Source organism: Puntigrus tetrazona, chromosome 23, assembly GCF_018831695.1.
Source record: "Puntigrus tetrazona isolate hp1 chromosome 23, ASM1883169v1, whole genome shotgun sequence".
Taxonomy (NCBI): Eukaryota; Metazoa; Chordata; class Actinopteri; order Cypriniformes; family Cyprinidae; genus Puntigrus; species Puntigrus tetrazona.
In genome coordinates this window covers 12113419-12136160 of record NC_056721.1, presented here as the reverse complement: position 1 = coordinate 12136160, position 22742 = coordinate 12113419, and the positions used below count along the sequence as shown (strand labels likewise).

The following is a 22742-nucleotide window of genomic DNA, read 5'->3' as shown; positions in this document are numbered from 1 at the left end:
CTGCAGTTTGTCATATTAATGGAGTGTTAGTTTTCCGCCCACTTGTTTTCACCTCACCTGAGTACACGTTGGTTCATTTCTTCAATGTGAAAAGCATAGTTTCATCTTCGGAATGGAAGGTAAACGTTTTAATACTTCTTTCCACTTGCTTCTGTTTTTCTCACACGACTAAAGATTGACCATGGCGAATTACCGTCCTGAGACATAGCAGAGGTTTTATAATAACAAAGAGGACAACCTGTTTAATTAAAAGTATTCAATCAATTCATTGAATAGATGAATTGAGAGATTCAAAAGAGTCATCATATTTATTGGAGTAAACGCGTCTTTCTTGTGGAAATATTGTCAGTAAAAATGACACGCACTACCACTGTTTTACAATCAATGTTTTTCTAAGAAAATGGCTTAACCTCTTCAAAACTGATTTAAAAACACCTCCACCACTTTTCCACTGAAAAATGTAGAATTGTAGCAATAAATGTTTGACATTTAATCATAAATAAGGCATAAAGGCCTACAGTATCTTGAACATTTGAGATTTTTTTATTTTTAGGCTACATAAAAACTGATTTAAAACAGCATATATTTCTCTTCTTTTTTTAATAATTAGAGTTAAACCATAATTACAAATAATATTTCCTATATAAAAAGCAACCATTTGTAGGCCTATAAATAATTTGTGTCACATGATCATCGGAAAATCTGAATCTCTGGGGTACTTTAAGTAATATTTAAAGAGGAGGTAAGAGGAGAGGAACCAATAACAACAGTTGCAAGAAACGTTAGTAAGACTATTTATTTTTTCTGTCCAATCAGGGAAGACTCGTGACCCATTTTGTTGGCGATTGGCACACCAAATTAGAACCACTGCTTTAATCTTCATTAATCAGACCTTCCTATCAGAGGGGTCTTCAAGCTAATGAACAAACAAGAGTAATAGGTCCACTGAGGAAGTAAACTCAACAAACTTTTAAGCTGCTAACGTCACACTAAAGTTACTATGAATAAAAAAAAAAAGACTTTATGGTAGTTTAATGAGGACATTGCACGAAACTACTGCAGCTGATGAAATAAAAATATTGTTTTTTCACGACGTGAGGTGAATCTGGGATATGGAAGATATGAGTGTGAGTGTTGCGCGCCCATGCGAGTGCAGCCATGTCTTCGGAGGAGAATTAGGTCAGTTGGGCTCCTGGGAGAATCAGAGGCAAAAAGAGAGAGAAAGAGCAAGAACAAGCGAGTGAAACTGAGAAGACAGCAGGGATAAGGGATGGAGTGAACAAAGTAGAAGGTTAAAAGTGAAGGATGAAGGAGAAAGAGAGAAAAAAAACACCTGAAATGATTTAAGTGGATGGTACCCAGAGAAAAACAGCTCTGCATCAGTGCAACGCCTGTTGTTTTAAATGCTGTGACTTCAAGACTCTGCATAACAGTAAAAGAAATAAATAAATAAATAAAGCACGCTGCAAAAAAAATGATTCATAGCTCAAGTAAATAATGCATTAAATAATAATGAAAATTGCTTTTTACTAATGGTATGGGTTTTTTTTTCTGTTTTCTTCTAACAACTAAACAGGAACACAAGTTTAAATGCTAGCTTTTCCATCATGATGTTGTCAGAGTTTGAATGCTTTAATTAGTTTTTTTATGTCAAATAGCTCTAAAATGAAATAATCTTTCCAGAATGCACTGGGATATACATAATTAATATGGCTGTATTAGCCATTTGCCATTTTTATTGGTACTAATGATGAATTTGTCTGCACATTTCGTATGCCAGGATTAGTTTTCTTATGATCCAGTCTCCTGTATGATCATTTATGACGTGAACTTTACATTACATATAGATATTGACTTAAAACACCAAAGCAAATGAATATAACTCTTAAAATGACGTGCATTCTATTTGTCTAGCAAGTATCTATACAAACCGCAGTGTCGTAGAAATGCTTCTGTGAAAGATTCAAAAGATGAAGCATCGTGGGGTACAATCCGACATAACTGAACTAAAGTTCACACTAAAGTGAGTATAGATGTCAGTGATGTCTTTCCAAAGCAAACTACAGATCGTGTGCATGTCACAACAGCTCCTCAGCTCAAATCTCAAAGTACAGCGATGTGTCCCTCCATCCCCCCTTCAGTCATTCTACAACACAGTTTCATCTCCCGCTCCGTACTGTAGGGCTTGACACTGTACTGGGGTAATTAGTTAGTGGCTGGAATAGATGTATGAAATATTAAGTGACTTCCAATGGGACCAAACTTCAAATGAAAATCTTGCTGGCCTTCTGGAAATGTGCCAAGCAGGAAAACTGAAAATATGTACTAAAATAACTGGCAAATGTGTATGCATGTGTCCTTGGGCATGCACTGGGACATACATAATTAATAAGGCTGTACTGACCATTTGCCAATTTTATTGTTGCTGAATTTGTTGTCGCATTCAGAAATATGTTGTCTTGTATCGTGCCAGGATTCATTTTCTTACAGTTTCTTGTATGGTTATTAATGGCAGATTTAAAATCTTGAGAACGCACAATACCACACTATTAAAAATGAAGGTTCAAAAAGCATGTTTTTGTAGGGATGCCATAAAAGAACCATTTTTCAGTTCCCCAGTGTACCTTTCAGTGATGCGTTCTTTAAAAGAACCTTTTCTTCTTGATGTAAAGCACGTTTATAATGATCAAAATAACGATTTTCCCACTCTTAAGCATCCACTGATGTTAAAGATTCTTCACAGAACCAAAAACAATTTAAAACCAAAATGAATCGTCAAAAAAAGAACATACAAACAATTGCCTTGAAAGTTTTTTTCATTTAAGTTCAGTTACAGTCTTCAATTTTAGACTGCAAAATCTATTCAAAATGGCACGATGTATATATGCTTATGTGGAATATTGAAATTTATGTGAATAAATATGTCTTTGCGCCAGATTTGTGACCGATTTGATTCAGATTCTCAAGGTCTTGATTCATTATGGCGTGTTTCATTTAGCAATATATGAAAGAAATGATCTCAGGCTGAGATTATACACTGAACTTTGTTACATCGTCCAAACTATGCCGTTTACTTGCTATTTATTATTATTATTCATTTTTATTTCATATTGTTTTTACAGGTTTAATAATGAACACAGCTTGCTCTGTGGAACGTTAATTAAACATTTTAAGTAACATCCCTATTATGTGGAAATTTTGTCCATTTTGATTGGGGGTCGTAAACTCATTTTTCATGTATATTTAACAATGCTGCATATATAATCAAAACTGAGGTACAAATTAAGATGCGATTAACTGGAAAATGTATATTTTTAGCCCTCTTCAACATGGCACTTGACAGTGAACAGAAAACGGATATCTGCATAATACTAATGAAAATAAACAGACTGCCAAATTCAGTTCATGCACCAGATTTCCTCAGCTGCACTCTTTATCCAGACAGTCTGCAAGGGCAAACCTTGTGAGCGTTAAAAATATGTATGAATTGTAAAATATGTATGATTAAAATCATCAATATATTAGTAAAAAGTAACATTAAATATAAAAGGCAGGCAACTTCAGCACTTCAAATCCAAACTCTGTTCTGCAGATGAATGTTTTTAGAGAAGTGACATGTTGCGAGGGTGTAATGAAGGGACAAGTCCTCTGCTAAAGGCATCAGCTTCAGAGATCGAAGACGAAAGCACCAGAGCGGGAAAATGAAAGGGGAGGGAGAGAGAACAGAAAGGCAAGTGTAAAATATTCAGCAGTGAAATCCGTTCCCTGGTGAAGTGAAAGCTAATGATTGAAATGAAGATAATGGTGGCCACGTTACGAAAACTCTCGGCGTCATTTATCCTCTTTGTGCCCGCAGACTGAAATTAACCATAGGGCTGAAATATTTCCCACACTATCGCAAAGGGTACTTAACAACTCATTAACAGATTCTGATGTTTGTCCTGTTCAAAGATAGCTGCGTTATGAAATGCTCGCCTCAACAGTGCAATGTGCAAATTAGCACAGTGAAGAAAAAACACATTGACTGGAAGTCAGAAGTGGCGACCGAAGAGGAAAGTGAATCAGCAGGCCAAAGTCACTGGAAAGTGCCCATCTGGAGAGTTTGGCTGCTTCCTCTCACTGTAAACTGTGATGGCGTCAAAGCCGCCTGTCACATCGACACACGAAAACTCACAGCGCTAACAGACTAGCAATTAGCATCGCCTCGTATTCTCTAAAACATAAGCAAAGCTGACAAATATCAGGACGTAGGAGTGACGATTCGGAGTTTCAGCTAGGTAGATTATCTAAATTCAGGTCAGAGAAAGACATCACGGGCTCATTTCCCTTTACTTCCAATTGTATTCGCTTGATACTCCAATAAAGTGTTGCGTAACACCTCTCTGTCAGCACTGTAGTAGTCAATCGCCTCAGCCTCGTACGGATCTAGAACATTAGCTTAGACATCAAAGGATTGGTTATTTAAAGCACGCCCAGAGAGGGACAGTGTGTGGAAGCGTGTTGAGGGGTGAATGAGTCTTAAACCGAATACATTAACAAGTGAGCGTATGTGCGCGCATTGGCTGTGCGTGTGTGCGTGATGCTACAGCAGTTGACTTGCTATCACGGATGGGTAAATGTTTTTAAAGAGAGAAGTTGCTTGGGAAAGACAGCAGAAAGGAGGACAGGAGAAGGAGGGAAAACACAATGATCAAAAACAAGGAGACAAGAGGCCAAAGGGCAGAATACGAAGAACGTCTGTAGGAGGACAGAACACATGAGTCAGATTGTGAAAATGTTGAAACAATACATTGACTGTTCACAGCTATATTAAAACATCAGTCATTTCTTTTTTTTTTTTTTTTTTACAACTGAAAATGATATACATATATACTATATATATATATATATATATATATATATATATATATATATATATATATATATATATATATATATATATATATAATATTAATCCTGAATTAATTTGCAGAAAAATAATATGTATAAAAATGCTGTTATTTTTATGTTCAACCAATAATGTGTGTGGTAGGGCAGGCTATCTGATTGTCAACCAATGACAGACAGGCTGAACGGTGAGGAAACCTAGATTTTTTTGTACATTATCTTTCATTAAACCTCACATGCTTGGATACTGTTGCTAACTCAGACATGCTTTACAGAAGGTCTCAAAGGAATTAATTGGACACCTTTCTGGCAGCATGGTTTTTAGTTAAATGTGCTCATAAAACGGTACAAATTAATTGCATATTAATCTGACATAACCTTGAATAAATTGTGACATTAAAAATCATTTTTATCTGATATTTTTTGATAGTCGAATTATGCAGCAGAAAAACTAAAAATCTTTCTGACAGTAAACTGAAAAAAAGACAAACCACATTTACTAGCGATTCCACGTGATAACATTAGACTTATTCTTAATTATTGTACAACCATTTAATCCATTACACGGTTAATATATAGTTAAAACTAAAACCATAAAACTATATTTAATTGACGTAAAATGAATGTTAAATAAAATAAAATAAAATATTTCAGCTAGCAGTCAACGTTTCTAAACTGAAATATATATTTATATATGTTTATATATGAATACATATTTAAAACAAAATTAACAAGTCTTTCAATTAAATTAAGGAAAAACAAAAAAATTACAAAATAGAAAAATATTTTGTATATCTAAAAGAAAATTTAAATGCTAAATAATTTATAATTTAAATAATACAGATTAAGAACAATGAAATAGTCTTACATGAATACTTATACGATTTATTTAAAGATTTATTTCAGGATTTAAAGTTTACATTTTGTATATTATAAAATGCAGTAAAAACTACACAAATAAACAGGTCCTCCACAAACTTACATTATAAAAGAGCAAAAGCTTGCATGGGAAAATGCAGGCTGGCAACAGTTGCTAAGGTATGACTGGTCAGTAATGTATTTAAGGTAAGTTCTGTTCGGTGCCAACAGAGATGCAGAAACCTGACCTTAAAAAAAGCAGAAATGGGTTGTTCTGAGCTGAAAAACTCACCGTACCCATTCACAGTGATTTAAAAAAAAAAAAAAAAAAAAAAAAAAAACAGCAGAGATTTATCACTGTCTTTACTGTAAATAAAATTACATTTATATTAGGCCATTAACTGCAGTAATTGAATTTCCACTGCTGCAGTGTTTTTTTAGTGGCTCAGTGTGGAACAGAATTAAAATGACAAGAGTACGTATAGCACTGCTGTCATAATGAGGCTCAAGCCTTCAATAGCAAAGGCTTCATCTCTTTTTTGTTCCTCATCTCATTCTCCATTCTCTTTTTCCATCTCTCTTCATCCTCAAGTTGGGAGTAATGGCGGACAAAACGTGGAGACCTCATCACTGATTTATGTTTGCTCCGGTGTCCCGCATATATTTATCTCACTCCGAATATAATCGAAAGCGCTGCCCGTCACAAAAGCGCAAACAAAAGCCCCGGCTTTCATTGTGATGCGCAAAAGCCTCAACTTGCATATCGTGCTCACAAAGCCTTTTTTTTTTTTTTTTTTTTTTTGTTTTTATCACAAATGCTTAAGTGGAAGCTGTTCTGTCTATTTTTACATGCAATCGGAAACAAAATGATGCTGAAAAGGTGCCTAAGCGAGGTGGAGTTGGTGGAGAGCGCCTCTGCTTGAAATTATATAATGTAGATGATTAAAAGTAATTTGAGGGAGAGAATGTGTGAGCGTGAACGAGTACATTAAGACTCACAAGACCTTCGTAATGGCTTAGTTGTCTGTGTATCTGGATTACACTGTAATTTCCACTCTGTCCAGCGTTCGTTTCTGCTAAAGGGGCTATCAAGACGCTTCTGTGCGACGGTTTTAAGAGGAGCAACTCATCCTCTCTGTAGCCTGTATTGTAAAATAATTATATTTCTTTAATATGTTGGTGAAGAGTGCTGCAGGGGGTGGAAATTATTGGTGTTCAGCGTGGCAGCAGATGTAACTGTGCTGTAAGCTCTCAACTTAACTCTTTATGACCCCCAGAGTCAAAGCGGGATCACGAACGGTCGAGGAATAAACCTCAGCTGGCGCGAAGGAGGGCATGAGCTGAGGTAACGGGGCACTTAAAAGCAACAATTAACATCTTCCAACAAGTCCGTGACATGCAGTTCATACGTATTGTGACTCATTTGATACCCTGCCTCTTTCATATACACAAACAAACATTTGGCAGCCGCTTTTATCCAGATCTACAGTGCTTTCAAGTACATTTCATCAGTTAATGGATTCCCTGGGATTCAGACTTGTGACCTTGGTCTTGCTCTCGTCAGGCTCTACTGTTTGAACTACAGGAATGACGTGCATGACGTGTGTTTTCAAGCAGATTCTTTTATTAATTATTAGCAAGCGTGCATGTTTATGGGGTCTTATTAGCACGGACTGACGGATTGTTAAAGCACAGATAGAATATTTATTCTTGTTGTTGTCAGTAAAGTTGAAGGTAATTTACGGTTTGTGTTTTCAAAGAGTTAGTTCACCCCTAAATGAAAATTCTGTCATTAATTACTCACTCTCATGTCGTTGCATACTTATAAGTTGCCAGCTATTTCAGTTCAGATATTAGAGCCAGATATCTCTCAAATTTGATCTTTATTTGTGTTGGTGAGTAATTAATGACAAAATATCCATGAATTCTGGTGAGCTAATCTTTTCAAAATGTAGTTAGTCGCCATGTTCTGTGATTAATTGTAATATTCTAGCAATTTCTGAGTAAAAATTGTTTAAAAAGAAATCCTACTCCATTTTTTGTTATCGTGCATTATTTACGAGACAGAACACACAAAAATGAAACTATTAGTTTCATATATTGAATTAATTGAATTTACAAGTAGATTTTATTGTATATGGTATTAATTAAATATAGCATTAATAAAAATACCAAGGCCTTTTTAAACATTTATGTATTCTCCTAATTTGACATTATAATCGCTTCTATTCCACTCTGTGTTGTTTCTAATGCTTTATTAAACTAATATTTAATGCTTCCGTCAATTCACAATAATTTTCACAGTACACAATTCTCTCTTTTTTTCCTTTAATAAATGAAAAATGTGAATTTTTTTTTAAATTTGTTAAATGACAAAACGACGATTTAAATTTTACAACAAACCCCAAATCAAATAAATCTCTTCATCTAAACAAACGAAGGCTTTACCCGTGCTCTTTGCAAATTCACTCTCTGACCGCATTTTTTTAGGTGCTGTCAATGCATCCATATCCATACTTTGCATATATACGTATATCCTGCCGTGCAAAAATGCGCTAAAAAATACTTATGAGATCTTAAGTGACTTAAAGCACCCAGTGTCTATACAGTATCCACATAATACAGTCCCAGTTTTATAGATGTCGTAAAGCTGATTAGACACAAGCTATAAAACCTACACAAATACGTTTGACGATCCTTTCATGAGTCCTATTTCATTTATCATTATGCGAGGGTGTTTACAGAGATTACAAATCCATCAAGGAGAATAGCTCATTTGTCGTAGGCTGATATGATTAGCAAGTGTTTACTTCATTTGTTTAAAACTGCAAACAGCACATCTGAGCTCACGAGCTGAATGTTGGACTAGAGACTTAGACGCCTGGAGTACTGAAATACACCCGTCCGTATACACTGACTTTACAAAACGCATCTGTGGGAGGTGTGTAGTGTGTGGGCAAAAGGTACGAATCTAACTTGAAAGTGCTTGCTATATGCAGTCTAGCATCAAGGTGGCCCACAGGAGTCGGATTGGATGCTGCACTGGTTGGAAAGCGAACAGAAAAAGGCTTCGTATCGTGCTCATATGGTGGGTTATGTGTATGCATTATTTTGCACTGAATATATTTGTCTCAGAGCTTGAGGGGAGCTGCTGAGATGAGTCTCCAAAATTAAGTAACCTCTTAATTGGCACCATCCAAGAGGTGAAAACAATGTTGTGAGACACAGTGCTAATGGGCATTAGCATGTTTATAAATAACCGATTGCATATAGAGCTTCAATTGTGACTCATTGATTGTGATTTCCCTCCACTAGTGTTATGGAGAGTGTAGCATGTAATGTTTCCACGCTGTGATAACAAGCCATTTGAAAAACGCGAACTCGCTAGCATATGTTCTCGCAAAGGTTCTCCACTCTGTCTAGCTGAGGGTTGCCAGCACTTACTCTCATAAGTGGCGTAATTTGTTGAGTAGCTGGAGGTGACAGAACGCAGGATGGGGGCTGAAATGATTCAGAGCTCCATCCAGTAGAAACGCAGATAATGATGCTGACATTCGGCATTTCAACGGACTCAGGGGTGCTTTTATATGAATTCAATGCACCATTACGTCAATATAACCGCGAATGGGTGGCTTTCATTACATTGCTTACTTGGATTATGTCTAAGGTGTTGCGATTGTTTTGATCGTGTCTAATGTCATTCTAAGCCAAAGTAGTCATTCGGAGTTGCTGTGAAAAAGTGGGAGTGACGTTCATGGGCGTCTTGGAAACCTCATCTGGGGATTTAATCTTGTCGGGGTACTTGTCTTGACTTGATTTCATTGCCACCGATTAGACAGATTTAACCACCCTGGATGGGAGAATATGGCTGAGAAATGTCTTACTAAAATCTGAGGTTTGCTTTTAAATGAGTGTTTTAGCCTCAATTTTTTTGTAAACTTTACTCACCATTTGTCAGTATGTATATAGTAAAGTTAGTAAATCAGATGCATATTTAATACGACTACTGTGTTTCAACTGACCTGCAGATGACAGTTGCGTCATCGTTATATCGTATTAAACTCAAACAGTGTTAAATCAAAATTGACTTTACTGTACTAGTGCGCATTTCTAGTCTTGATGTAAACAATTAATCAATGCAAGCTCTGGAATGGCTTTCCTTTTCTGATGACGTTAGTTAGGGCACAATGCACATCCTTCTAACAGGTTACTATGAGGGAGAGACAAAGAGGAGGAGCCCAAAAATAAAACATCGTTCTCTTTTCAATATTCAGTTTCTGCAGGAAATACGTCCCTACTCTGAAAAAGTCGACAGAAACTTCCGGTTCACGCGGACTTTAATGAGTTCTTAAAAGCAGCCGTCAAACTGAGTGCTGCCGCCTAGTGGACCATGCAATAGGTGTAGTCGATTTCAGGCAGATGTGCAGCTGGCACGTCATTTCGCGTGCATGCATTTTTTTTTTACATGCATGTTGTACGTCTTGCTCTGTACAGTTAATCTGCGAACATGTTATTTCCAAAGGTTTATTTTTGTCAATTTAGCATTTTCGCATTCATGCTGCCCACAACGCTATCAGTGCCAATCTGTGAATATGTTTAAAAAAATACCAATGTTCTGAAATGTTGTAACCCGATCTTCTAGTGAAAACATCTCTCTGATGAATGAATCATTTTACAGTCATCAACCTCCACTTTTCAGTGCAATGGCTACATGTCATCCCTTTCGCAGGACTGCGATGATGGGTTTAACGGTCATCAGCATATTCATTACCTTTGCATCAAATTACAAAAAAAAAATGCTAATGCTAATGCGAGGGTGTTTCTAATGAAGCGTCATGTAAATTTGACTTCCTTCTCTCTTCTAACTGCCCTTATCGGTATCTCTTGATTTTTTCCCCTCTTATTGAAAGTCATGTAAACACTATCATTGACTTTTTCCTTTTGCTATTTGAGCAAATGGGAATGCAAATACTGTATTTGTGGTCCTCTCTCATTTACTGCTCTTCAAGTGAACCCAACTATGACGACTTCCTCTGCCGAGAAACCCGGAAGCGTGAAAAAGGTCCATCATCAACACATGCATTGAACCAAGTCCTTCCTATCTGTATCACAATGCAGAAGATAAGATCTGTTACAACTTCCTTTTCGTTGCAACTTTAAGTCATCGGTACTTATTTTGCAGAAATAAACTGTATAAATGATACAGTGGAATATAATTGAAACTAAAATAGATATTTTTAAATGGTTAATTCTAAGTTACTGTTCCATACATATGTCATTGTCAACGGTTTACACTGTTTATCAAGTCTATGGTGTTTACATGTAAAAACTATGAATTACCATAGAATTTAGGATGAAAAAAACAGTATAATGTGGTCATGTGGTTTTCTGTTTTACTACCTGTATCATTACTGTGGTTATCAATACATTAATTAGCTAAAAATCAGTTTTTTATGTAACATTATATCATATAATTGAATATTCAGTTTTAAGTTGTACAATATACAAGCACCAATATGACCCCCAATAGTAACATTTTCTCCAAGATTTTTTTTTGACAAAATCATAAAAGTAATAAATTGATAATTTTTTAAAGACTAATAGATTAGTCTCAACTGGCAATGCGATTGGCCGGTTTTAGTAGTAGCAGTCAATGACTGAAATATTAGCAAAAGGACATAATTACTGTTTCAAAGAGTAGGAATAGCAGACAAATATTCACATCATTTAATAACAGGTTTAGACGGATTTACTGTAGACGGCAACAACCCTTACCAAAATGAACCTGGTTTTACTAAAAAATTACTTAAAGTTACTAGTTACTAGTTAAAACGATTCCAAAAGAACACTTTTTGCCTACATGCTTCCATAAAGGAGCTTTAACATCTAAAGAAACTTTCTGTTTCAAGCACCTTTATTTTTTGCAGTGTAACTGTAACCTTTCTAATTGACCTTTATTTTTTGAGGTTTGCCACAAATTGACGATATCCCAATGTTATTTTTAGTTTAAAAAACTCTAGTTATACAAATGGTAATCAAGCCAGAAAAAAAAAAAATTATAATAATAAGTAGCTAGTAGGCCTAATAATACCATGGTTATTTTATTTAGGACAAAACATGACCAATACATAATGCAAAAACATGTTCAGGGTTAAGATTTTTTTTGTAAAGCTATATTCATGTAGCTATTATGGTACTAATTTTGACATTGTGGTTGTTTTGCAACATGGAGATGTGTAAGTGACAGGTGCATGCACGTAAAAACAGAGACATGTCAGGGAAAATGAAGAGACTGTAAGGAAAACGGAGGTTCAAGAGATGCCATTTAATTTCGCTCGACCCCAGGATTTAAATATTTTTCAAAATTTGCTGTGGATGTATGGAGCGGCCTGGATCGCTGTGAGATTTCCTGGCCTGAAATTTTGTCCCAGCCCGCCCCTGCAATCACAGATATTTTTTTCTGTGCAGTCACAGCCATATTTCAGGCATATGGTGCGACAGCATTTTGGGTGACCCGAGTTCAAGTCCTGGCTCACGGTGCTTTCCGTGTCCCATTCTCTTTTTTTGGTATCCGACTGTTTCCTATCTCTGTCCTATTCAACTGACGGCCAAACCTCCCACAAATATACCTTAAGAAAAGTTACAGGTATAAGAAAAGGTTCAGATTCTACCCCGTCAGACCCTGATGACTTGAATCCTCCACAAACAATGTATTTATTTTCCAAGCATAAGATTCTTCTTCCTCTTCTTCTTAAAATCGTGACTGCATATTCTAGACCACCAATGACTCTATTTGCATTTCACGAGAGCTTCTTTTATTCTCTGTGCAATTCCGCCGAAATCAAGCTAATCCCATATCCATACCACCAACTTTTTTTTGTTTTGTTTTGTTTATTTTTTTTTCTCGCTAATCCACTGCGGCCCATTCGCCCATCCGTTCAACTGCTGGTTTTTTTGGCGCATTCTGATTCTGAATCCGTCACGGCCATTAACCATTTATAACAGATCTGTTCTAGAGCTTAGCATTTGTGAAATCCTGTAAATGAGTGTTAGCTGGGAAATCCTGCGTCATGCTGCTATGTGTTAAAAGGATGTGCAAGATTTCAGTCAAGTTCACAGCTCACCTGTGGGTGCGTCTGTCACTTTCACAAACACCTCTCCGGCTGTAAAGACTGTTTAAGTGTGGCACGGGGTAAAACGGTCTCTGTTTCAGCAGCTGAAAGCTCTAGAAGGTTTCAAAGTGATCTTTGCAGCACAGAGGCACGGCGTTACTGTATGCAAGTACTGCCATCACATACACGGGCTCTGTATACGTGCACAGCAAATCCTCCTTTTTCACGTTTTCATTTAAGACGTTTAGCTGAAACGTTATTATAACAAAGATCTAAGATCTAATTGGTCCTGTTTATTCTGTCTACAAAAAGATTGGATTTCTTTTGTGTGTCTGGCAATGGATAGTACAAATTATTGCGATTTGATGTGCCAGAGAGCGTCTTCACAGGGTTATTAATTATAAGACCAGGAAAAAATGAAATTATGCATTAAGCACACACAAAAAAAAAGAAAGGCAGTAACACATTTTAAGTCTTTCAGATTATGCCAAATGGGACTGGTTCAAGCGTGCTCATATTCAAAGAAAACAGAGCGTGCAACTTTGCTTTCGTGTTGCTGTAAAGTTCAGCTCATTGTTTAATTTTTCCTCCCACATTACCGTTAAAAGCAAAATTGAAACAGGCTATGTGCATCAATAATGAGTATGCTAATGGATTTGCAATGTAAGCACCGTAACAAAGTCTTTTGCATGACAAAGTTGAAGACCCCTGGTATATTATGACCGGCTGGAAATAATAATGAACAGTAATGACAGAGAACCAGACATATGCATCTCTAAAAATGCAGCGATTTGACAGACATACATTTAAACGTTACAAAAACCAAATGTTACTGACTTTTTAAAAACGTTGTGAAAACGCCAGCGCACGGATATTTTATCAGGCTATGCATTCACAACGTGAACGCAGACTTTTTGAATCTGTGGGAGAGACAACTTTGCATAAATGTTTTATACCTACACTACTATAAAACCTGTTGACACGATTGGATATGAGGCAAGCCAACCTTTCAAACAGCAAATGTCCAAGTGCCCTTGGTTTTTTGACATGCTAAACGTTTGGCCTTCGCGAGTTATAATAAAGCTGTATACACGCTCACAGGCTTTATGCCGACCCTGAATTTCTCTCAGCTCTAAACCACCACTCTCGAGTTAAGCGTGCTTGTATTAAACGGCTGAATATCTCAGCAATGGCAAGGACAACGTGACAATAGGGGAAAAAAATTGACGACTACATAACCACTCGTGCACAAGCGCAACATCATAACCACGTATGAAAAAAACATTAATAAGCTCATTAGGGAACGTTATGTCACAATATGTCCGTTATTAATAATTAATTTGTTGTTTCCACCCAGACTCGCTGTGAATTCGTGCCTATTTGTTGCTACATTACTCGACATTGTCAGAGCACCTGCTCTCAAAACAGTTTGAGAAATCTCAGGCAAAGGGACGCAGCGTCGCTAATCTCGCACCTCAACTGTTTCTCTCACGCTCTCGTTTCTTTTTTTAAAACGACAGCTCGGAATCACGTGTTAAACAACTTTTCGGCGTAAATGCGGCCAGGACTCTAATTGCTACAGGGATAATTAAAACACGCAACGCTGGAGGCAACCGAGCGCGGGGAAACCGCGTCTTTACCTCACGCACCGACACGGTTTGGGGTTTCTTTTCTTTACGCGACATCTTCGCTCACAAACTCCGCCGCAACCTATAAACTTGAACGCGGTCGACGCGGAAGGAATCGTGATCTCTTAGTTTGTTTCAACAGATGTTCCGCCCGCTTTGCGGTGCCAACGAGCGATTGGAAAGAAAGGAGACGCGTTAAAGAAAAATGTAAGACAATACGGCAAAACGTGTAAAGTTGTTTTACCTGCTCGGAATGGCACGGAGTACGCACGGGATGGATGCGGAAATCCAAACTTTGAAGACCGCGAGCGTTAATGGCTCGTTTGCGAGAGACGCATTAGATCGGCGCAGTTCTGACAAGACTATCGGCGTGCGATGCTGCTGTCTGTCTCTCCCTCCCTCTCTCTCGCTCCCCCAGAGAAATAAATAATCTCTGCTTTCATCTGGATCACCGAATCTCTCCCTCCCTCTCCGGTTTGCGCGCTCTGTCTATCTCTGGCTCGCTTTTTCTCTCTCTCTGACGCGCGTTTCCATTTAATATTTCCTCTCAACGCTCACACAAACATTTCTACACTGTGGATGTTAATTACAATGATTTAACTGGCGATTTCTGTGACCACTGGCTGGTCCCCGCAATGTATGCGAACTGGCCCATCACTCAGATTTATAGAGCCCCTCTTCCCGGGACAAAACGAGCAGGATGTGTCCTATTGGACCTCATTGGGCCCCTTCATCGAAAGGCACTGTAATGTAGATGCAAAAATAAATTACAATTCCTCTGATGCTGTTGGGGAGCGGACACCCGTGCTTTTGTAAAAACTAATCATGCCCCTTTCTTATTCACATTCTTTCATAATTGTATCTGCATATATAATATATAATGCATTATCTGTGTCTTGTTTTTTAATGTTAGGCTATATATTCTGTTGAATGTGTAGGCCTACTGGAAGCTTCACAAAGACTAATTCCTTATAAGCATACTTCTAGCAATAAATCTAGTTGTGACCAGCACATGTGACTGAACCGAGTATGCATGCTCTCTTATTTTTTGTATTCGTATTGCATTTAATAGCCTTCAAAAAAAATGAGCAGTGACTGATTCAAAAATTCTCACCTCCGAACCCCTTCACTGTACGTTTTCTTAGATTTATCATCAACTCTTTAGTAGATATTGCAAGAATTGAACTGGGCGAGTCAGATAAAGGACACGTCCAAAACGTGCAGAGCCGGGGCCCTGCGGGACTAGGATTGAGAAGCACTAGCAGATTGCGAGCGACGGGATTACTATGTCGGATTAAACTGCAACAAACATCATTTCATTATCTGCGCATCAGTTGAAAAGGACGATGCGGTGGCGAAAATCTCTCGCTGCTGTGTCCAGTTTAGTTTTTATAAACTTGGATATTTTACAGGCTTGCGCTCAGCAAAGAACAGCGCTGGGCATTAATGTACATTGACTTAGTTTGGTGGGGTTTTATGTTGTCAGACCTACCAGTAGTCTTCTACAAATACTATAATAAATAAATAATACGGGCATCTCAGCATGAAGGGATGAGTTTGGTAATATTCGTGATCTCGTGCCATTATGAAGTTCATCAGGCAGACAGGGAAATGAGAAGTCCTTTCTTCCACTCTATAGCCATTATGTCTCTCTGGGAAGAGCTAGTCTCTTCTTAATGGGATGAACCATTGAACCACACAGAGATCAGGGCAGCGATGCTGTACAAGGTCTATAGTGTGCCAATGGGATAAGGACAGATGGCTGTGTAATTACGCAGGAACTAACCCCTGTGTGTGAGTGGCTTCCTTTTTCAAATGCGAACATACTCAATTATTATTTTTTTTCCTCAAGAAAACAACTATCATGTCATTCTCTGATAACTACATGCGACTGATAAGAGCAGAACATTTAATGTGGTCTAAACCTGGATAGTAATTAGAGAAATTCAACATCAATACTCATTTGTTAATCACAGCCTTAGAGCCTCAAGGAATTCATTACAGCTAGCAACCAAGAGCAGTGCTACATAAGGATATGTAAGGAATAATGCACAGTCTTTTGTGATTAATACCAATTCATATTAATACCAAAGTCCTCTGGGGTCATTTTTTTACTCATAAAAAAGGTATAGGCCTATGAAAAAAAGAGTTTTGAACAAATCAATCCCGCTCATAACATTCAGTTGTTTTGTTCCTAAGTGAATCTGCTTTTCTCAATAAATCATTTGACTGAATGATTCAATTGATTCACCTGTTACTTGTCGCCACCTACTGGCATAACAAATATTACCTCTGAAAAACCCCAACCACTAACAACAGTAAAAAGCTGCACAGCCCATCAGATTCGTGGACAGCAATTAATTGCTGTATGAAGACCAATGCTGTATGACCTTGATAGTGTAAACAAAACCCATAAAATTTGTGACTTTTTATTTGTTGGTATCGGATAAAGACTTAATACCGTTTTCCTTTAGTGGTTTTCCAGTGCGCACAAAAATAAAGCACCAAATATAACAAAGCCATGTTAAGGCAGCCTTGTCTTTGACCCATGGTCCATAAAACCAAAAGCTCTATAATTAGCAATTGGGTTTTAAGAAGGGAGGAAATGGCCCCACTGGCAGGCCTGTGTAAGACAACCTATAATTGGACCACAGTCACACCCATTAAACCAGCTACACAGTGTCATGCATTGCATCACGCATTGCCATTTAATTGTAATAATTAAATTGCCCGAATGTAGTAGTTGCAATACAATCTAAGTAAGAGGTCACAACTTAAATGGCAACCTGTTCAATGCACATAAATAAGCAATCTGTATGTGCAGTGGTTTAAAAACACACGCTGTTTGTAAAAAACACATCTGTTCGTGTATTTCTGAATTAGGGATCAAAGGATGAAGGCAGCCTTTGCAATGCTATTCATCATACGGTTATTTCCTGTGCTGGAACTAACACGCATTTGTCTTTTTCAGATAGCCTTTCAGGATGAAATTTGGCTTTCGCCCACACGAGTTCACACTGTGGCCTTGGGTTTGTGTGACAAAGCCTTCTTCAGAGAAAAATAATATTCTTTAAAACACACACACACACACGTATATATATATATCATAAAAATGTGCAGTGACTGTGAATGTGTGGTTGCTTAAAGACAACATAGATCGAAATGGTGCCTGTTGGACAGATTAAGAGCGAGATGGATGTGATTCTCAACAATATGCTTCATTGAACCCGAGTAAAATCAATTGTTTTCAAATACAAATATAACACGAACAGAAACCGAACAGGTCCTTAACTTGTGAAAAAATGAAAATGTGCCGAACAAAACCAAATCCATCATTAAGATGCTTTGAACTTTAAACCATTGCTTCCCATTTCTGGCCTAAATACAAGTCCTCTGCTTTTCTCCAGTTAATCAGGAGAAAAATATGCAACAGATCAAGCTCCAAGCAAAACAATACAAAACAGTTATGGCAAAATATAACAAAAGTTATAAACAAATACTTCAGTGGATTTTGAAGACAGTGGGTGGACTTTTTTATTGGAAGTTTGTGGCCTGATATTTTAGCCAAAAGCAGTGGTTTAAATTTAAAACGCTGGGTTTGTTCCAAACATGCAGCTTGTCAATAAACAAGAGTTTACTTGTGGATTATTGTGATGTTTTTAATCAGCTGTTTGAGCCGTCATTCTGATGGCGCCCATTCACAGTGATGTTATATTGAATTTCTTCAGATGAAAAAACTAACTCATCTACATCTCGTACAGACAGAGGGTAAGCACTTAAAAAAAAACAAAAAAAAACATATTTTCATTTTAAGGGGGAACTATTGCTTTAAGGTTACGTAGAAGCCAAGCGTCTACAGAGAAAGATAAGAAATTGGCTATATATATATATAATCTAAACAGATGCAGAATAAATTACGCTTAGTCTGGTGCAGGGTTTCTGGGAGTACAATACAGTTAAAAGGAATCGTTCCCAGGCTAATGGGTTATTGGTCACGTGTCCTAGATGGCCTTAATTATGAAGCTATATTTGAATGGGGATGTAGGGCAGGGATTACTCTGACATTAACTGAGTATAGAGGTAAATCATAAAGGCATATGTCCGGTTCAGCATGTGTGCTGACATCTGCCCTGCATGAATGTCACCAATCCAATAAATGAGCACATTGACAGTGGTGTCCTCGAGTGATCGTAACTTCAAAGTGCTTAATTGGCTGGTCAGTAAAAGTTGTTCTGAGCGTTTCCGTCCCAGCACACATTGACTGAAGTGAGTGGGAGGACTTCATTAATCACATGGACATAATGGTGAGGAAAAATATGGGACAGTCTGTGATGGCTGGTATTTGGAAAAAGGTGAAATTTATTTTGAAAAACGGATTTTTATGTCTTTATCGGGATTTCTATGAGCTGCTTAAAAACAAGGGCTATTTTAAGTCTGTGTGCGCAAAAGCTGTCTTATTTCCAGACAGAGGTCTCCAATTAGCCTGCTCTTTCCTCTTGGAAGCCTTTGAAATCTAGTCCTGCACGCTCTATTGTAGTTTACGCATCTGAAGTAGGTGCTAGTTTCACCCTTATTCTGGTCAGTTCTCACTGCGGCTGGGGCAGTGGAAAGAAGAATGGGTCAATGGCATATAAACATGTTCACAAGAATACACAATAAAAAAGTTTAAAACACAAATAGCAAAATCGGCCAAGTTTTCATATAGCCTAACTTTGAAACCTGACTTTCAAGAACACATTTCTAAAATTCTCCTTTAATAATGTTTGTATTTTTGGCGAGAAATTGTTATTTTAATGAGAATTCTTCATCAGGAACTCAACAGATAAAAAATACATTTTAACCAGGGCTGGAGCATCATAAATATTGAGAAGGACCTTCACAACTCACTCTAAAATTCAGCTAAGTGACTATTTTTCTAACCTTCCTGAATTTCTCTGTTCCAGTTTCATCTCCTTATTAATCTGTATTATGACACGCAGAAGACAGGTTGTACAGTATTAGAAAATGAATGCATCTATACCCAGAGCAGTCTTTCCCCCAGATTTTAGAGGTCACTAATAAAAAGAGATATACCCTGAAGAGAGAACGCATGAACTGGGTCAGAGTGGAGATTCTTTCACTCACTAGGTGCTTTTTAACAGTTTCATTCATGCAGCAAATAAGAAAGTACATTCAGTCACATAATAAGACATACCGTTGAAATCGATTACTCACTGTAAAGGTTGAAGTGTTAAAAATAGCATAGTAAATTGTCTCTGGCTGTGTGTCGCTTCTGAGATTGAAACACCAATACTTTCCTTTAAACTCAACAGAGAAAAATACTTAAAACCATTGCCAAATTTTAGGCCATCGATATCATAAAAAGAGGATACGGAATAATGTACAGTCAAAAAAAAAAAAAGCCTTGAGTGTAAGATTATAAATTATATATATTTGAGTTCTTTGGCATACTGATGTGTTTCCCAGAAGAACTTAACTTTTCCTCACAAATACATTTTTAAAATTTTTTCCTTCTATCTTGTATCTTTTTTTTTCTTCTCATAACCACATCATCTTACATACAGTTGTACAAACCTGGCAAAAATAACCAGTAGGTCTTTCCGAGTGTCTTACTATATGGAGATGAAGGGGTCTGTATTACTGTTGAAGAAAGCGTAAGTTATTAACCAATTATATAACAACTTTGACGTCGCTGAATTTTAGTCAAGAGTTGTGCAGCACACCATGGGTCCAGTTGTGCATACTATCCACCCTATCTGCCCTACATAGTATTGAAAGTTACTTATGTCATGTAGAATTTATAATGGATAGTATGCACATTGGGACACTGGCTCAAGCACTAATGGGAATTAATATACAAAGTGCCATAAACTGAATATCACCTGTCGCAAAAAGTCAGTGACTTCAGTTATAAAACAGCATTTTTTTCCTGGTAAGCTCAAAAAATAGTTCGATCAAAAAGTACTCTTTAGTGTAAAACATGTTTAAGTCCTATATTAATATGCTTAATAGTTTTTCTTTCCCTGTTTTTACACATTTCACATTTAATCGATAACAGCTGAAAGATATATCATCGCTCGCTTTTTGGCCGCTTCATGTATATGAGGTAGAGAACGAAGCTGTCTGTGCAATATAGAAATATACTGTAAAAACATAATTTCCTGTAAAGCTGCTTTGCAACAGTCTGTATTGTGAAAAGCGGTACACAAATAAACTTGAACTGAAATTGAACTTAACGTGACAAAAAAATGAAATGTGATAGAAAAGTGACTTTTATGAACATTCTAAAAAGTATCTTCTGCAAAAGAAAGAAACTCATAAAAGTGTGGTACAAATGGCGGTAGGTTTTCATTTTTGGGTCAACAATCCCTTTAAGGAACTGTATATACATCCACAACTAAAGGGGTGGCATAAACCATTCTTTATAACATGTACATTCATATAGCAGAGTTTTTACCCAAAGCAATCTCACAAATAAGGAATACAAAGTGATACATTTTTGATAATGACCTATTTATCAATATCATGACCTTATGTGACTTATTGCTTAAATAGCTATGCAACCTACAAATATAGGCTAAACTGAATATCCAGAAATTAATGATAAAAATGCACAGGCGGCTTCAGCCTCTACCTCCTATTACACTACATACCAATTTGCCTGTAACAGGTTTTTGCATGAAAACATTTCATTTGCACACGTCCCACTCAAGGTTTTCCTTTGTCTCCAGTTTGGCTCATCCAATTTTTTGCAAGAACTGTCAGCGTTAACCTTTCACACCCCAACACACACACACACACATACACACCATCAGCAACTTCTTTAGCGTTGACTGAGGCTATACGGCGGCTGCTTTTTCTATGTTGTTTCCCTCAAACTATTCGGGTGACCTTGAGCTTGTATTATCTGGAGAATAAAGACTCTGCTTCGCTCTGCTAAAGAAGATCAGAGTCATGTTGAGGCAGTATAAGAGTGACTGAATGAAACTGGTTTCTACCGAGCACCAAGCTTTGACCAGATACGAGACCTATAAACTGTAACCTCACCGTATATAGATGGCCACCGTTTTAATAAAAGCCTTGGTAAGTCAGCTGTCACTGAAATGAATGTACTGTAAGTCGCTGTGGTTTGAAAAAAAAAATGCTATGAAGGAGGTGATATGAGAACAAAGATGGAACCGCATCATCACTTCCATGTTACAGAAATTTTGCATAATGAGCAGAAGCTGTGAAGTATGAATAATTTTGAAGGGAGTAAAAAAAAACTGTCAATAATTCATGACTATTGCATATCTTCAGCTAAAGGACCAATACACAGCAGCCTGTCTCTGAGAGTATAAAGATCAGAATAAAATGCAATGAATAATCAATAGACATGAATTGGAAAACACCCTGAATTATTAATTTACCTCACAAATGGGAAAGTGTGCCGATATTAAAGAGAATGGGATTTTTTTGGAATTTTTTTTTTCTGGAAGAAAAAAAAAAACGTCAACGTCAGAAATAATTTGAAATATGTGGCGCATATAATCACAGTGCGTGAAGCGGAAAACAGTTTATAGTTCCGGCCATCAGGAACCCGAAGCGGGGCACAGATTGCTCGTGTGGCCGGGGACCAAAACAGGAGCAGAGCGGAGAACCTTCCAACCGTGCGATGGAAAACCCCACTGAGATCCCCCTTACATAAGCTCTCCGGCCTCAGTGCTGGCCAATAACTCACCACTGGCCGTCAGCACGGACAGCAGAAGACATACACGTACCAATTAAAAAGACCGTACTCTTTTATCGAGTTCGGAGCCGTGGCTTTTTCCTACCTGTTGTGTGCTAATCAGTATTAACTGCAGAGCAGCATGGAGTCCTTTAACGTGGACCCGGGCCAGAGCTTTTATTTGTAGTGCGTTCATTTCTTTATGTTTTTTGCTTTTGGCTTTAGTTTTCCTGCTAGACTTTCACTGGAAAAGCATGTTGTCGTTCGCCCTGCACAACACCCTTTTATAACACTGCCATCTAGCGATAACAGCCTTATCACGACTCCCAACGTTTTTACACGTCGTCAAAATGTTTAAATTTAATCTTAATTTTATTTATATTGTTTATTGTTTCCGTTTTTAGTCATACAAATAACTTTGAAGATTGTGCTTAATCCATGAAAATGGTCGGCTAATAATACTACTACTACTACTAATAAAAAGATCCATTTTCTTGTCATTTTTATTTATGCTTTTTGTTCTATTATGCAACACAATTTTTTATTATT

At 37.3% G+C, this 22742-nt stretch overlaps 1 protein-coding gene across 3 annotated transcripts in view; it reads right to left on the bottom strand.

Moving 5' to 3' along the window:
• camkvl (CaM kinase-like vesicle-associated, like) overlaps positions 1–22415 on the bottom strand; it is a 42555-nt gene extending 20140 nt beyond the window's left edge. The window contains exon 1 of one of the 3 annotated variants that reach the window (XM_043225440.1): positions 22300–22415. In XM_043225440.1, the coding sequence (XP_043081375.1) occupies positions 22300–22389 (90 nt within the window). In that variant the 5' untranslated portion in view covers positions 22390–22415. Of the gene's footprint in view, positions 1–14729; positions 15547–22299 lie in introns of those variants that run through there. The other 2 variants (XM_043225441.1, XM_043225442.1) reach the window with 2 other exon arrangements.
• Between the last annotated feature and the right edge of the window lie 327 nt (positions 22416–22742).